Below are 17,788 nucleotides of genomic sequence, written 5' to 3'. Positions count from 1 at the left end.
GTGTACCTGCAGGCAAATTTATGTCTATCTAATTTATTAATTTCGTTTTCAAAGCATGAGGCTGTAAACCGACGTATATATAAAGAGGATGTTAGGGTAGTTGTGAGTGGGTGAACGTCCACGCTACATCCACCAATAACTGCATGCTATGCCCAACTAGAAATGCTATATATCACTCATATGAGTCATAGTGTTTAGTGCATGAAAGGAATGTTATATGTCACTTTCCATTTTCAAAGTTTATGTAACGAAGTCTCATAGCGTTTTGTATTAAGTAATTGATTTTTTTTTTTAATTGGGAGATCAACAAAGTCCTAAACTTCATGACTCTAAGTCTCTAACAGAGTCCATGGGTGTTGAAGCATTTAGTAGTAGTTCTCTTAGAGTACTACGTTCTCTTAGAGAGTTAGAGTACTAGCAGTAGATACCCTGTAGTCCATTCACTTCCTTATATTTAGGAAAAATTAAAATATATATATATATATATATATATACAAAAAGTAAGGAACCAAAAGATGCATTATTTTAATAGAAACATTTTTCTTTCCTCTCATCTTTTATCTTTTTGTCTTTTATTGAGGATTGTGTTGAGATTTTGTAAAAAATGTAAAAGTAGGTAGAAAACTTATATTTTGTAAATAAATAATATTTTCATAGTATAGAAAAATATAAGGAAATCTATTGTGAAATATACTTTGATAGGAAAGCAAAAAGTAATTTTGTTCCTTAAACTTAGGAAAAAAAATCAAAAGAAAGCTGCTGTTAGGAATGTTTGCTATGTTTTGCTTAAACATGTTTGCTATGTTTGCTTAAATCTGTAATCATGTTTGCTATATTTTGCTTTTGAACATGTTTGCTTTGTTTGCTTGAACATGATTACAGATTAAACATGTTTGCTACGTTTGCTTAAACAGATTTAGGGTAAACATGTTTACCTGTAGTAATTTTCCTTAGATTTTTTTATTTTTAATTTTTTTTTAATTTTTTTAATTTTTAATTTTTAACTTTTTTAAGATTTAGGGAATCAAATTATCTTTTGCTTATATATTTAAATACACTTACAATAGCTTCCATTATTTTTTCCTTATACAATTTAAGTATTCTTTCAAATTAATTGTAAGAAAAAGAGAGACAAAATGGAAGAAAGAAAAAATATTTTTTCTTAATAAAATAAGGATAAGACTTGAGAGAAGCTAAAGCGCTTTCTTAAATTTTGGGTAGCACCGTAGCTTTTCCTTAGTTTAGGAAAGGGAAGAAGAATCTTGTGCATATGGGATTACTGAAGCAACAATTTATCAAAAACCAAAAGATTAGCAAATGAGGCCACACGACGGTATGGAGGGGGCGCTTTACATGGTGTCCCAGAGATATGGTCGGGGCGAAGCTCCGGATATCCCAGTTATCAATAAAATAAAAAATAAAAAAGAAGTAATCAGAAGGCTGAGGTGTTGTGGAAGTTTTTTATTTTCATCTTGCAATTCAAAAGTATAGACAGCATGAATGAATGGAACCGGGTGGTGAGGGCAGAGCAGTCTTTGCCTCTACTGTCTATGGCAACGATACTCTTACCAATTCAAATTTTATCTGGTGCTCATCGTCAAGTCACTGTACAACCTCCAATAAATTCTACTAGAGGATCCATCATTACTGTTCATTCCACTTTGAGAACAATCTTCATGAATTCATAGACAAAATAACTTATTGAAGCTGAAGGAAGTACCTGAATATGCAGAACATAAAAAGAACAAGAAAAATCAACAGAACCTAATTAGAAAAATATAAAAAAAAAAATGTGATTAATGAAAAGGAAAAATAAAAAAACGAAACCTAGACAATTCATTATTAATATAGTATGACAAAAATAAATAAATTGTGCAAACTAACTTGCCATAAATGGATGGCAAAGAAGCACAGGACTTCTTAGGGATGGTCAACTCTGTAGAGCAACACATCTTCCAGAGAAAACATTACATATGATATGGCAGAGCAGGGAAGAAATAGAAGGATATGCTCCCATGGAAGAGAGACCAACTAAAGGAGCAAAGCCAGCTTATAACCCATAGTTTTTTTGTAGTTACCTAGGATGATACGGTGTAATTAGTTTTCAGACCTGAAATAAAAAGTAATAACTTCCAGAGCTATTATACCCAAAAGATCTGAAAAGGTATATTATGATTATAGTTTTGCAGTTTTGATAAAACTAGCCAAATTTTTGTCTGCATGTCTAGGGGAATCTAACGACCATAAAAACCTTGCATAGAACACAGAATGATTAACAAGAGTATATCAAGATTTTTGTAATACGTGCCTGTAGCAAACTGGGAATGAGTCCCACATAGAGAGCTGGGATTCCTCCCTGCTCAACTATCTTCACACAAGTTGCCAAAGCACCCAATTTGGTTGACCGGACTTGCAATTGAAGCCGCCTCCTCACAACTTCAAATGGATATGTTGCCGCTTCTGCACAAGCACCAGCAATAGCCCCATATAGTAAGGTCCTAGCTGGTCCCAACTCAAGCTGATCAAAAGCATTCAGTTCCTGCCCTTGCTGGCTCATATTATGAATTCTCTTCTTTCCTTCTGGTGAATGCAGATATGCTGATTTCAGTATATCATACACACTATAGAAAACTGCTCCTGAAGGAGCCATACTTATAATGGAAGGTACTAAGCCCTTGTAAAGAGAAAAGAATCCTTCGGTCTGTATCATGTGGCGGAAAGCACCAATAACACCACCCAAGGCTTCCCCACCAGGTGCAACCATCTTGGTCCGGATCTGAAAGATACAGCATTTTAAAATTTTTATATAATTTAAATGAAAATGCAGGCTGAAATCAAGTAGGAGAACTCACTGCATCTGCAAGAATTATTATAACTTTTTACTACTTTTAACATAAAAGGCACACCAAAGGGCAGCCAACAATTTGATCAGATATAGAAAAGAAGAACACAGAAAAATAATAAATCTCAAATTGTCATATACCGTATCAAGTGGCAAACAGAGGACAGTAGCAGTAATTCCAGCAGCAGCACCAGCAATAAACCTCTCAAAGTTCGTAGTTTCTTCATTGGCTGACAATTTGAGCAACTGTTTTCTGTATGTATCATAAGCATAGAAATTAACTGCCTTAAATGGAGCTGTACGAAGAATGTTGACAAAATTCCCCTTCCAAAATCCTCTGAGACCCTGAGAAGCTGCAATAGTCTTAATGAGTTCAAAAAGATGCTTCTGTTCACCACGAACTATATATTCCAGCTTCAGTCTCTCAAGTGGGGCAACAAAGGTTCTGATATCAACAACACCCAAAAGTTATAAAATTATTAAATGTTAGCAAAAAAACCAGATATGATCTGAAAACTAACTACTTGCTCCACAATGCCTGGTATCAAACATTAGCAACATAATACACCAGTTACACTAGGATACATGCGATATTATCTATTAGCTACATAATACACCAGTTACACAAGGATACATGTGATATTATCTGTCTCAAAATTTTCCCCTGCATAAATCAAGACACTGTAAGGAGGTTTTTTTTCTCAGATGTATCAAATACCTTGCTCACATGCCTAATATATAACGCATTCGTACAACTAAGGGCCTGTTTGGGTGTGTGTTTGAGGGGTCTAAAAGTACGTTTAACAATCAAAAAGTACCCATTTAATAAAAAAAATTGAAAGCACTTTTAAAGGTCTAAAAAGCTTAAAAATGGCCAAAACGCATTTGTCAAAAACTCTATTTTTCGAACATAATCCCAAACATGCTCTAATTTAATTAAATAGCATATAGAATACAGGGTTAAGGATTAGACAAAACAGTTTATATCAATCGTTGAAGCATCATATCATCCATCCAGGAATGCATGAATGAAATTCAAAAGCATGTGCAATTACACAAGGGCTAATCAATTTCCTACCTGGAGACCATGGCGGCTATAGCACCTGACCAGAGATGCTTGGTAGTGTTCATGGCACGACCTCCCCGTAACCTAACCTTCTGTTTCTTTCCTCGCTCAACAACCGCGTCGCCTTCCTCGCGCGTCGTCGCCTTCTCGGACCCCTCCTCTCTGTTTTGCACCAAATACACCTTCGATTCCCGAACAAACCCATCACTCTTTAAGCTCACCGTCAAAAACCCAACGCTCTTCTCTCTCCTCAAAACCACCGGTTTTCGACTACAAGTACAAGAAGAAACCGAGCCCGATACGCTAATCGAAGAACTTGTGGACGAAATTAAGTTAACGAATGAAGAAGGAATTGTGGGTTCCAGAAACAACCCGCCGCTAACAAATACGCTCAGATTGGAATTTATATAACAAAACAAATTTGGAGTACTAGAGTGAGAGTTGCTAAAGCTGAGGTCCAGTCCTAGCAGCATTGTGCGAGCGAAATGATGCTTGGGAAAAATCTAGGGTTTTGAATGTGGACGGCATGAGCTTTTAACCTTCGTCATTAGAATAGGGATAAGGTTGGAGGATACGAGGAAATGGGTAAGCTTTGTCGTGAGAGTTGGAGCATTGGAGATAGGAAATGGCGGATTCGGCTGCTTTGCTTCCATCGCCGCGCAAAGAACAGTTATCTCCTCGACTGACTCGAAAGTCGTTTGTTTCTTGATTTCTGATTAGTCCATTTTATATATATATATATATATTTCTGAACAGTATATTAAATCGTTTTATCTCTATTTTGTATTTTTTTGTATTTTTTTTTAACAAGGTAATACATCCGTTAAATTTTTTTTATTAAATCCTAATGAAAGATGTGGAAAATTTGCAACACACTTGTTTTTTTAGAAAAAAAAAATTAAATTAAAATATGCTACAGTTTTGGTAGTGGATAAAGTTTTGTTTTAAAAAAAATAAAAAAATTTGATTCATTAATTACAGTAATTTTGTAACTTTAAAATTTTTACAGGAGTATAAGAAATATTTTATCTATTTATCATCTGATTTAATCTTAAACACTAAAGATATGAATGACATTGCAAATTTTTTAAACTTGAATACTTGACATTAAGGCCTCGTTTGGTTTGCGGATTGTCTAGTCCATTGGAAAAGGATTAGCTACCACTGGGATTAGCTACCACTGGGAATAGATTAGCTAGTCCTATTCCTTTGTTTGGTTGTAACGCTGGAATAGACTACCTAATCCCATTCTTTCGTTTGGTACAATGCAATATGTTGATGAATAGAATCGTATTATGATCTTATTTCCTAAAATATCCTTATAATATAAATACAATTTATATTATTAAGGACTTTCATTCTTTTCTTTTTATTGAAAGATAAACAATTTTACTATAATTTTTTTTTTTCAGTTATGTCATGTATATATAATTTTATATATATATATACACGCTTGAACAGGTATGAATAACCTGTGTTCAAGCGTGTGTGTGTATATATATATATGTACGCTTGAACAACCTGTGTTCAAGCGTGTATATATATATATACGCTTGAACACAGGTTATATATATAACTGAATTAAAAATCAAACTGAGAAAGTATAGAGAAAGAGAGATGGAGAAACAGAATTAAAAAAATAAATAAATAAACCCTAAACAGAATCAAAGAGAAACGATACAGAGAATCAAAAGAAATTAAAAAAAAAAAAAAACTCAGAAACGTTTTGGGTATATATATATATATATATAACTGAATTAAAAATCAAACTGAGAAAGTATAGAGAAAGAGAGATGGAGAAACAGAATTAAAAAAAAAAAAAAAAAAAAACCCTAAACAGAATCAAAGAGAAACGATAAAGAGAATCAAAAGAAAAAAAAAACAGAAGAAAAAAAAAAAATTGAGAAACGTTACAGAGAAAAAAAAAAATTCAAGAAACAGAGAGAGAATGAAATAACAAAGAAACAAAGAAGAAAAATCGAAGAGAAGAGAGTGGGAGAGAGATACCTTGCGCAGAGAAGAGAGATCGTTGCTCTTTGAGAGATGAAGATCGTTTTGCAGAGTCTCCTTGAGAGACGTGAGTGCTAGAAGGGTGGGGTTTTTGTGGGCAATTTACACGATAATTTTAATCCCACAGGAAAAGATTAGCTAAGCCACTCGTTTTTGAGTGGCTTAGCTAACCCTGTGTGTATAGGATTAGTAATCCCATGGGAATAAACCATTCCCAGGAATAGAGTGTTACCAAACAAATGACTAGCTATACCTAGTGTTAGCTAATCCAATCAAAGGGTCTAATCCGCGAACCAAACGGGGCCTAAGAGTTTTTAAATTTTAATAGTATGATAGCAAAAACAATAAAATAATTTGGTGTAAGTAAGTGAAGTTTCCCTTGTTTATTTTTTTGTTTATAATTTATTTATTCTTTCTTTTTTAATTATCATATTTTTCATCGGTCATATTTTCTTTTATCTCAGATTATTTTTGTTATGTTGAAGGCAGATAGAATACTGTAACTCCGATAATAAATTGAAAGGATATTAAAAATAGAATAATAATTAGAGGAAGTAAATATAATTTTCCTTTAATATGTCATGACCAAATATTAACGAGACCTAATTGGTCATTTCCACGCTGGTCCCGTAGCGCCATCACGCGCCAAAGAATAGCCATCCACTGATCCCAGTTTAACTCGCTCGTGTGATGGAACGCGTGTATAAAACCCGGTCACTATAAATAAGCATCACCTTGGCGCCTAATCTATTTCAAATACACCCTGAAACAGCAGAAAGAGCTCCGGAGCTCTAGATTGGGAGAGAGGGAGAGACAGAGGTTCGTACACAAATTTCTAGGGTTTTGTATCTGTTATTGATCTTCGATTTCGGAAATGCAGAAGCTAGGGTTTCCAAGCATGAAGAGCTTGGATCACTTCAAATCCTTAGCAGGATCTGTCCCGGGAACCGCGAAGAGCTTCTCATTCTCTTCGCGTCCTGCTTCGGATTCGATCTCATCGGGAAGTTTCGCGAACTTGAAGCTCACAGCAGGTTTGATAAGAAAATTTTGGTTGTTTGGCTCATTTTCTTCGAAAATTGTGAACATACATTATGTAACCTACGTCGTTGATTTATTTTATTTGCAGAGAAATTGGTGAAAGAGCAAGCTTCTGTTAAGACTGATCTGGAAATGGCGGTATGATAACCTGTGTGTGCGTGTATGTTTGTGTGTGTATGAGACTATGAGTGAGTGTACACGTTTGTGTTTGTCTCTCTCTCTCTCTCTCTCTCTGCGCGCGCGCGTTAATTTCTCAGTCATTGTTCCATAATTACGGTTTTTCCTTTTTAAAATTCTGTGTTTTCTTTGAATTGAATGATAGTTTGGTGAACAATTTTCACAATTGCAGAACGCTAAGTTGAAGAAATCCATGGGACATGTACGTGCATTAGAGGAAAAATTGCAGAACGCCTTCAATGAAAACGCTAAGCTCAAGGTGAAGCAGAAAGAAGATGAGAAACTCTGGAAAGGGTTGGAATCTAAGTTCTCTTCAACTAAAACCCTGTGTGACCAACTTACTGAGACCTTACAGCACTTGGCTGGTCAGGTTCGGGATGGTAGGTTTTCTTTCAAGCTCTGGAACCTTTAACATTTGCTTATGATCACAGTTGTAATAGTGTCTACTTTGATCCAACAGCTGAGAAAGATAAGGACTTTTTGGAAGAAAAGCTCTCTGCGAGTTCAATCGCTCTTGATGGTCTGAATCAACAAATGCATGGTCTGTCCCTGAATTTAGAGTCTGCAGAGGAAACTACTAGAATTCGTGAGTTCCCTCATCCATTGTTTTTCCTATAAAGATCAAATTCAATATCTAAAATGAGAATCATCTGAGTTATAACGCTAAAATAGACGTTAATTATAGAATTTGTGCAGAATAGTGCGTTTGCACCATGTTGATCTGGCATTCTGTATTGTGTTTGAATCCTGGTCATAGGTGAAAAGGAACTGGAGGAACTCAAAATTGAGAAGGAAGAAAGAGATAAACTTTACAGAGATGAACTCTGCAGGACTGCCGATCTCATAGAGGAAAAAGGTAAACATTTTACTTGGCAGAGATTTTAGGTGGCATTTGTCAAAGGCTGACAGCTTGCTCCTTCGGACTGCTTGTTCATTTGGTGATTATGATAAAATATTAAAACTGAACTAATTTGGATTGCAGCAGTTGTAGAAGAACATCATTAGGATTTTATTTGGTAATCATTTAGTATTTTGGAGATTTTTAAGCTTAAGCATCAAAACAGCATAAATTTGCATATACTATGGTTCGCTTCACCAAGAATTTTTTTTTTTTTTTTTTGATAAGTAAAACGTGAAATATTTAATTGAAATGGAAGTTCATTTGACTATTTGTGGCTATTCATTATGTTTCAGTCTTTCATGTTTGAGGAATTATCCAATTCTATCGCCTATTAAAATTTAAAAATATTGATGCACAATTGGTGTAATACCATCATATGGTTTTGTGTTCATGGTCACCATCATTGTGGTTGTTATTACTATTAGTATGTCACCTGGTTACACGGTTCTTCAGTTAAAATTGAGTTGGTTGTGAACTTTATTGTTATCACTATTTGCTGGTTTGTTGCTCTTTTAGTTGAAATAAAAATTATTTGACTGTAGGTATCTCTTCTATAACATATTTAATTGAAAGAAGAATGGAACCAAGCAAATTGACCAAGCTGGTTGGCGCATAAAGATAGGCTTTGTGCTTCAGTATCTTTTTCCCCATATAAATATAATTTCTTTCATGAGTCTTCCGAAAGCTTCTAATTTTAACGTTGTAGGCACTATACTCGAATAGCTTCCATAGGGATTCTGTGTGCAGGAATACAAGTTATAAGTCAACTTATATACTCGAAAAAGAAAATAATATGCTCATCTACTTGAACTAGGACATTTCTATCAGAAATTCATAGATAATTTGAGTAGTTATTTTCTTCAGGGAGCTGAAAAAGTATTATCTCCTTTGATTTGAACTGAAAAGGAAAGACCACGTTGTTAAAGGCCTAGGCTGTAAGACTTATGTCTCACGTTGTGGCCATCAAATTACAATTGCACCTTTGAAAATTTGGATTTTGAAGAACTTTTAGCTTCTAGTTGTAATCAGGGGATGCTTTATAATTTCATTCGTTCTTGATATTTTGTATACAGATGAAATGATCAAGAACTTTCAGGCAACTGTAGCGGCTAATAGATTGGAGACAGAGAGTTTGAACTCTAAATTGGGAGAGGTACACCTTGAGTTGAAACTCAAAGAAGAACAAATTAAACAATTGATAATCACTCAGCAGAACTTGGAGAAAGAAAAGAGTGATTTTCAATTGTGCAAAGGAGACTTAGCTAAAAAATTAGACATGTCGTTCCAAGAGATAAGAAACCTCGAAGGTTTGGTTCATGTGTTTGCTGCACAGTTGGTTGTATTGGACAAGCAGAGCTTGACTTTTTCAGACAAATTTGATCATCTGAACTCTCTTTATGACTCTTGCTTTAAGTTGGTACGGCGGGAGAAAGAACTTGTTGCAAAGCATGCTAAGAAACAGTATTATCAACTTCATGATAAGTATTTACGCATAACATCAGAAAAAGATGCATTGCAACTGGTAAATCAGGAATTAAACAATAAGCTTATCGAACTTCAGAAATTCCAAGAGTCTGTTACAGCACAACTTTCAGAGGAATGCCGTTTAGCAGGAGAGAGAATTCAAAAATTGGAGTATGAAGCAGAAACTCTGGTCTCAAAGAAGATTGAAACAGATATGTTGGTCTCAGAATTAGAGGAGAAAATTGATACTCTGTCAGAAAGTTCTAGATCATCTGAGAATAAAATGGTTTGCAATTTTTGTCCTCTCATTTATACTACAGTTTAGACTGTTTTCTTGCTGTGCTAAGCTTGTTTCATAACATATTGCAGCAAGATTTATTGCTGAAAATTTCAGAATTAGAAATGGAGAATAATGACAATTCTGAGAAATTACAGTCAGAGATACAGAAAAAAGTGGAAGAAATGGATATTTTGCAAAAAGAGAGTGAGAAAAGTAAGCAGCATGTTGATTTGATAGAGAAACAAGTCAACCAGCTTCATGATCTCTTAGAGGAAAAGGACCAGCTTATTTTGCAATGTGAAGAGCGAGAGAAGAAGCTGGAAGATCATATGAAGGAGGTTCTGAAAAGCAGTTATATCATTTTAATATATGTTCTCTCGACTCTTGAATATTTTAAGATCCCGTCTGTTGTTGCAGAATCAGGTACTCCTAACTGCTGCTGAAAGTAAACTTGCAGACGCTAAGAAGCAATACGATCAGATGCTAGAGAGTAAACAATTGGAGTTGTCGAGGCATTTGAAAGAATTATCTCAGAGGAATGATCAGGTTTTATACTAAACCATTTACTTCATGCAAACACTTTATGGGTTTGTGCAAGCACCTTTAGACTGACACCAAGCTGAAATTGATTAGGCAATTAATGACATACGGAGGAAGTATGAGATGGAGAAGCTGGAAATCGTTAATACAGAAAAAGAGAAGGTTTACTCTTAATTATCAGCAATTGCAATGTGCTTACCTGTGAATCATGGTCCTCATCAATTTGAACCTTCAGGCAGACAAAATTGTGGGAGAAATGGAAAGAAAATGTGGCGAAAAACTCGAACAATGCAAAGAAGAATCAAGGCAATACTTGATGCACGTTCAGGAGGAACACGCTGCTCTGGTATGCAAAAGTATTGAGTCTTTGATCATTCTCTTTCTGCATACGATGCTTTCAGCAACATTGGATATGCTATCTTATGTTATTATTATTGTAAGTTATGATGAGTTAATTCATCTCAGACATGTTATATTTTTCGTATGCAACCCCTGATACTATCAAAATCTTTCTAATGGTTGGGGAGTAATTCTTCTTTATCTGCTAAAAACTTCAAAACTTACATGTTAAGACACCAGACATCCACTTGGTAGCATCTTACTTTTCAATTGAGTTGATTAATTTATATCACATTTTAAATGAGTTTATAACTTATAGTCTTAAGGAATTGTCAGCCAGCCCATTTGATAAGTTTATCTGCAATTTATAGTGAATATAAAATGTAATTAATATAACTTCCCTAATTGAATCATCCTTATCACCAAATTGTAGTTCTTTTGAGTAGGAAGGTACTAAATTCTGAGGGACAATCACCAAATTGTAGTTCTTCAGAGTTGGAAGGTACCAAATTCTGAGGGACAAGTGTTGCAAGCTTCTTACTATGCCTGCTATAAGTGTTGATGTTTATTCCAAGTTTTACAAAAGAAGCCTACACAAATAGTTTAAAATCTTCATTGATGGATTAACCTTGGTCTTGTTCATTGTAGGTCAGTCGAATTCTGCAGGAGCATGACAGGAAGGAACTTGCCCTTAAAGCTGACCACAGTGAAGAGCTAAAACGTGCCCAACTTCAATCTGAAAATGAATTGAGAGAGGTAGATTAGCTTCAAATTAGGATGAAGTTATTGTCATTTAGTACCAAAAATTGCTACAGTAGCTAATACTTTGTGAGTTTATGTAGAAAACAACGTCACTCAGGAATGAGCATGAAGTTCAAATGAGAGCTTTGAGGTGTGAGCTTGAAGATGAGTGTAGGAAGCTGCAAGAGGAGTTGGATCTCCAGAAGTCCAAAGTATATATTTTCCTGAAATGCTAATCTGATTGCATTATCTCCACCTTATTTAATTTTGCTTATATTATATTGCAGGAAGAAAGGCAGAGGGCATTATTGCAATTGCAGTGGAGAGTTATGGGTGACAAGCCACGAGAGGACCAAGAAGTGAACTCAAAAAAGGTTAGCTACTATAGTCAATAGATTTCTCTCATGTTTGCGGACTTGTTCTGATGCAAAGATACTAATCTTTGTCAAATAAGTTAATATGACTGTCCTGGGATTTAAATTAAGATATTACTTAGTCTGTTGCATCTGTTTGTGGTATTTGTCAGATAGTTAAGATCATTAGTTAATCAGTTAAATCACTTAGGATAAAACGGTAAAGTTATAAATGCTTAGAAGTTTGTAATACTTTTAGAGTTCAGCCTTCTCATTCAGTGCTCCGAAAGGTTTTATATCCAAAATCAAGATTGATTTTTTCATGTGATACAAAATTTTGTACTGCATATTTTTACAACGATTATTGGAAATTATCTTTCTTATTCCCAACTCCCAAGGACTTTCTGATGTTGCACCAAGAAAGCTGAAAAGGCCTGCAATATCTGCAATACTTTAGAGACATCTTATGTTAAATGGAAATATAATCTTTACAAATATTTTAGAATGAGTTTAGATATTCTTTTACGAGTGGAGGCGAGGTGGTGCATGGAGAGTCATTTGGATTAGAACTAATTGCAAATTGATGTAACATAATACTCATATTCTATATGACAGGCAGCAAAGCATATTGTAAGTTTCTTTTCTGGTAGGTTTGGAGCGTGAAATTTCTTATACTATATATTATGGATGAATTCAATGCAATGAAAATGCAAATATATAGCATGTTACCATCCACAACATGATCAAATTGATAATTTTACTATGTTGCAGGATTACTCCACCTCATCATGCAAAATGAGAAATTCTGTAGGTAGCAAAAAAAGTCAGCATGCTCTGGTAAGACAGGAGAACGAAGAGAAGGTGAAACAGAGAAACAACAAATCATTTTACCTGCCTTTGCAATAAATTAGGCTTTTGCGAAGTTTAAGATATGAAAGTCACTTTTGGTCTGTGTATCTTTTGAGAATAGGATTCTCCCTTCTTGGGAGCAGCACAAACACCGGTATCAAAGTTGCTGAAGAAAGTGGAGAATTCAAACACTGGAGACGCAAGGAGTATTCCTAAGCATCATAAGAAGGTTAGTCACTTCTGTAGAGTGTAGATCCAATTTTTCTTTATCATTTTTTTTTATTTTTTATTTTTTATTTTTAAGTCAATCTCTTTTTTAGTTCTCCACTTGGACCAATCCACCCGCTTGGCTTCTTATCCGTCTGTGTATGTGTTTGTAAAAGCAATTTGAGTTGTAGGAAAGGAGAATGAATATTGATGTCTTGTTATTTGACAGCTGATCAAGATGCTAATGTAGCTTAACCATATATATTTTGGCTGCACTAATACCTACTCTAACCTCTTAAGATATACTTAATGGGTGGCAGGTAACTCACCATGAATATGAAGTTGAAACTTCTAATGGACGAACAATTACAAAACGAAGAAAAACAAGAAGTACTGTCATGTTCGAGGTATGTACCCTGCCATCTGGCAGCACCTTTAAGCCTATGTATACAAGATACATTGTATGTAAACAGATTAGCTTCTATCCTTGCATATTCCTTTTATATGCATTTCCTGGTGCTGAATTTACTTGTTCTGTTATATCAGGACCCAAGAAAACATAAAAAGATGAATACGCCGAAAGCCAATACCCCCAGAAGTGTTGTCAAGGTAACTAAAATCTAAACTATCTGTTACTGAACTTCCTTTCTCATTACTCTGAAAATGTTTTGCACCATTTTCATCCAACCATTCTGCTTACAAAACACCTTTTGTGGTGGAGCCAAACCATTAGAAGATAAAGCAGTAATACTTCTTACAGACTTTCTTCCACATGTTGATTACTTAGAGCTTCTTAACAATAACATTAGGAAGGGAGCCCTAAGTGACCGTACTAACTTTGTAAATTTTCATCCATGAGTTGTTTGTTTCTTATGAGTGGATTTTGAGAGTATCCCAAGCCGTTTCTATATAGGATATGCTTTACTTTTAAATACTGTCCATGATACTACAATTCAATATTCAAAGTTCTTACATACTAATTGCTTATGCAGGGAGTCAAAGAAGGAAGTCATCCACATCCTTCGAACATAGGCGATTTGTTTTCTGAAGGGTCTCTGAATCCCTATGCAGATGATCCCTATGCATTTGATTAGAGGTACTTGCAATTTATTAATTCTAATCCTGATTTTTATTTTTAAAAATGCTGTGTCTCCTTCATTCTTAACCATAATGAAAACTGCTACCCTTTGAGCTTTAAGAAAGTTTGGTTTTACCCCTTTAGTTGGATTTTTAATCTTGCTGTAAATAATTACAGAACGATAAAGGAGTAGCGTGCATATATAGTATTGAAGCCTGAGATCAACCTTCTTCTTTCTTCCAGGTCAAAGAATTCTTTCTGGGGTTCTTTTGAACTGTTTCACTGATAGAAGAATGGCATTGTGTTGGCCCGCCCAAGGCATTTGGAACAGATGATCTCCTAACACTGTAAATACGGAAGATCTATGCAGTTTCACTTTGCTGGTTCTGTTTGGATCTCTGTCACTTTTGGACGTTAAACACTGGCTCTTATGTAAATAACGTGTTTTGAGAGAAGGGGGGAGGGGAACGGTTGGAGAATGGCATTACAGATTCTGTATACACACTGAAATCTGCTCCCGATTGAGTACACTATCCCATATCGGTGTGGTGTGATTAGACATCAATATAGACGGAAACTAATCCCTTAATATACCGCCCATCTCTCAAATATTTCAACTTTATAAATGCAATATTCCATTCCATTAGGAAATTGTGTTGAGTCAAACGGCCAGCGCAATCACGTGACCACACGTGATGCAAAATGTCCATTATATTCCAAGAATTTATGAAAGCATAATTACACCCTTATTTAAAATGCAAAATCTCAAAAAATAAAAAATAAAAAACTCTCCCCCTTCTGAATCAAGACCCACAGCCAGGCGGTGGGTCTCCCGTGACCCTCAGCCTTGCCGTGGGTCAGCGAGGTTTTTTTTTTTTTTACTAATTTTTTGCCCTTTTTCTGAATTTCAATTTGGATTTAATAAAAAATCCTAACGAAAGAAACGTTGCAACCCAATAATAATTTACGGGGACATTACAAAAATTAAAATATCAGAAACATTATAAATGCTACTGAAGTTCCAGTGTCCAGAGAAGGATAATCTCCTAATGTGGTCTTGGATGGGAGACAGAGGTAAAGGACTTGGGTACAGCGAGGGAAATTGACTCTTCTGTGTGATTTGCTTTTGATCATAAAAATCATTTCAAACTCAGATCAAATACCGAGATCAGAACGACGGTCAGAAATTGACTAGGCATCTCTAACGGTATCGTTCACCGTTGTTGATTGCAACGAAAACATACATCGAAGCAGAGGCACAGTTTCTGCTCCTTTTCAGGAAATCAATCAAATTTCTATCATTTTTTTTTTTGTGAGTAATCTAATGTATATAATTGCTACGACCTGAAAGGGCCTCGCTAAGTAGATGGAGTAGCTAATTGTAGTAGAATCAAATACCAACAATCAAATACAGATGGCCATCACATCAGAGCTCAGCGAGATTGAGCGCGCGAGAGCATCAAGAAGAAAGTGGAAACACATAGAACCACGGTGACCTCAAGAACGACCTCCATCAAGCCGCACAGCTTGACTCTCCTGTTCTTCAAGCGCTCCCTCGCCAATTCCATCTTCAGCTCTCCGATTTCTCTCCTCATCAGCTCCACTTCCTGTGCCAAATTCCGAAATAACAAGATACTCAGAAAATTTTCGCATATATATATATATAGAGAGAGAGAGAGAGAGAGAGAGAGAGAGGCGCGATTTAGTGACCTCGTGTTGATCGTCGGTTGTAGAATTTACATAGCGATTTGGGGACGATTTGAGCGCAGATAGCAGGAACGCGGCTTTGGCACAGCGAACTACTATCTTTGATTTCAGAGCGTCGTCCATGGCTTCCATATCCGATCCCTCCATTCTCTCTCTCTCTCTCTCTCTCTCTCTCTCTCTCTCTCTTTCTCCCCGTTTTCCTTTTGATTTTTTTCAATCTCAGTACAGCGAGGGAAAATGTTCAGTTTATAAATATTGGTAGGACGGCTCTGATTGGACCATCTTTTTGCGCTCATGTCCTGAAGTCAAATATTTGATAATTGACTTTCTAGTTGTTTTCACGTGCAAAATACTTCGCTTTTCTTCAAAAATGTCGCCAATAAAAAATTCTTCTCACCTTTATATATTACATTACGATTTCAAATATTTTAAAATTGTGATTCCTTTGTCTTTTTTCGTGGCCAAGTATTGGGATTTCATTTTGCTTCCATCATTTTTAATTTTTTTAGTGTTGTATTTCAGATTTTAAAGCATGGGACTAAATGCTTCCAAATCAAATTCGTAATGATCAATTATACCCAAACTCCATTATGAAGCTCAGAGTATTGGTCATGATACTCAGACTTATTAAGATGAGATTTATCACCAGAGGTGGTGGTTCAATTATCTCAGAGGCATTTTCATGGGGTTTAAATAATGCAAGAGCATTCGACTCTCGAACATGGGAATCCTTATGTCTATTTGTATTATCTCACTTGAATTCTATCGATGCTCTTGTGAGGCGGGCAGTTAAGCTATGGCTTGACTGATTTTAAGGGTGCACATGCGGCATTCGCCGTCTAAGTCTCTCCTGAGCAGTGCCCCGCGGGTTTGTGTTATTATGGCCATGTCCGATTAGAATAGCAACAATTGCTCTCCCCCTCCAACCTTTATTAATTAAAATAAATAAATCAAATAAAAGATGAGGTTTTAAAATTATAGAAAATGCTATAGACCCAACACACTTTTTTTTTTTTTTTTTTCAAATGATTTGGACCCATGTTCATTTAAGAAAAAAAATAATAATATAAACCTTGTTATTTCTTGAACGGACTAGATCATTTGAAAATGAAAATTTGAGAAAAAGTATTGGGGTCTTTAGCATTTTTCTAAAACAATTGGGTTTAGACACCTATTGGTCCTTCCAAATGGTAGGATCTGCCTCATCCTCAATATAGTAACAATCTACGAACAAGGTAAGAGTGTGTTTGGTATTACAATTTTACGGACTAAAAGTATATTTTAAATTAAATTATAGAAATTAAATTATTTGAGATTGCGTTTTTTATAAATTGCAATTTCAAAATGTTAAAAAAATTGCGTTGTCAATTTGCAGGCAAGGGGTGTGTTTTTAAAAACGTAATATTTTAAATGTATTTTAAAAGAAAAAAAACTATAAATTTTTTAAATGTTTAAACGCGTTTTTGAAATTTGAGTTTTCAAGTCGTACATTTTAAAATCATAAACTCAAACGGACCATAAGCATTTTTAACGAGGTGAGCTTGGAGGAGAGATTTATCTGAAGTATTTCACATGCACAACTTTCATTCTTTGAGCCATCCAACCAAGCTCATGTGCGGCTCTTAACATACATGTGCTCTCGCTCAAGTAGAATAGCTAAAATAGTTATAGTTGGTCTCTCTCGCCAACCTTATTTTTAAAAAATAAAAAATAAAATCTTACAATCTTCTTTTCAACAAAAAAAAAATCTTGAACCGAAACAAACCTTCTACTTCCTTTTAGGAGTATAAATGGACTCCTCCCAAGCTTTTAGAAGGAAAGTTTTAATATATTATCCTTAAAGCCGTAATTTGCAAATCATAGAATCCATAGAATTACAAAAGGATTAGAAAAGAAACAAAAGAAGTTTTTTTTTACATGTCCGCGCGTGAGGGGAGAGGAAAATTCGAACTAGTGACCTCCGCTTTATTAGGCGTAATCCCAACTGATTAATCTACTTATTGGGGACGAAATAAAAGAAGTTGAGAAGAAAGAAAGTGATTTTTTCAGATTGGCATAAATTTTTTGATTTTGGATTTTCTGATTGGCATAAATTTTTTGATTTCCATCCACTAATTTTCTTCTTTTTCTTTGATGTTTTCAAATGTAATATATATAGTAATATTATAAATTGCATTTTTATCTCACAATAGTTCT

The 17,788-nt window shown here is 35.0% G+C and overlaps 3 protein-coding genes across 3 annotated transcripts; 1 reads left to right on the top strand and 2 right to left on the bottom strand.

The window, feature by feature from the left end:
- Positions 1-1,139: 1,139 nt before the first annotated feature.
- Positions 1,140-4,617, bottom strand: LOC132189411 (putative mitochondrial adenine nucleotide transporter BTL3). The gene is made up of 4 exons (XM_059604153.2): positions 3,921-4,617; positions 2,984-3,287; positions 2,309-2,776; positions 1,140-1,720 (listed from the first exon to the last, which is right to left on the bottom strand). The coding sequence occupies exons 1-4, from the start codon at positions 4,379-4,381 to the stop codon at positions 1,652-1,654; spliced, it is 1,302 nt and encodes a 433-aa protein (XP_059460136.2). The 5' UTR covers positions 4,382-4,617; the 3' UTR covers positions 1,140-1,651.
- Positions 4,618-6,651: 2,034 nt separating this feature from the next.
- LOC132189913 (synaptonemal complex protein 1) lies at positions 6,652-14,474 on the top strand. Its single transcript, XM_088510490.1, has 19 exons — positions 6,652-6,949; positions 7,045-7,094; positions 7,306-7,513; positions 7,594-7,719; positions 7,891-7,989; positions 9,108-9,784; positions 9,868-10,116; positions 10,196-10,324; positions 10,412-10,480; positions 10,554-10,664; positions 11,306-11,413; positions 11,500-11,610; positions 11,686-11,772; positions 12,523-12,612; positions 12,722-12,829; positions 13,128-13,214; positions 13,354-13,416; positions 13,800-13,903; positions 14,129-14,474. The coding sequence occupies exons 1-18, from the start codon at positions 6,793-6,795 to the stop codon at positions 13,899-13,901; spliced, it is 2,631 nt and encodes an 876-aa protein (XP_088366616.1). The 5' UTR covers positions 6,652-6,792; the 3' UTR covers positions 13,902-13,903; positions 14,129-14,474.
- Positions 14,475-15,217: 743 nt separating this feature from the next.
- On the bottom strand, positions 15,218-15,746 carry LOC132189031 (uncharacterized). Its single transcript, XM_059603506.2, has 2 exons — positions 15,596-15,746; positions 15,218-15,492 (listed from the first exon to the last, which is right to left on the bottom strand). The coding sequence occupies exons 1-2, from the start codon at positions 15,737-15,739 to the stop codon at positions 15,319-15,321; spliced, it is 318 nt and encodes a 105-aa protein (XP_059459489.2). The 5' UTR covers positions 15,740-15,746; the 3' UTR covers positions 15,218-15,318.
- Positions 15,747-17,788: the final 2,042 nt, after the last annotated feature.

This window comes from Corylus avellana, chromosome 9 (genome assembly GCF_965113065.1).
Source record: "Corylus avellana chromosome 9, dhCorAvel1.hap1.2, whole genome shotgun sequence".
In the NCBI taxonomy this organism is placed as follows: Eukaryota; Viridiplantae; Streptophyta; class Magnoliopsida; order Fagales; family Betulaceae; genus Corylus; species Corylus avellana.
This window is presented reverse-complemented; position numbering and strand designations above follow the sequence as displayed.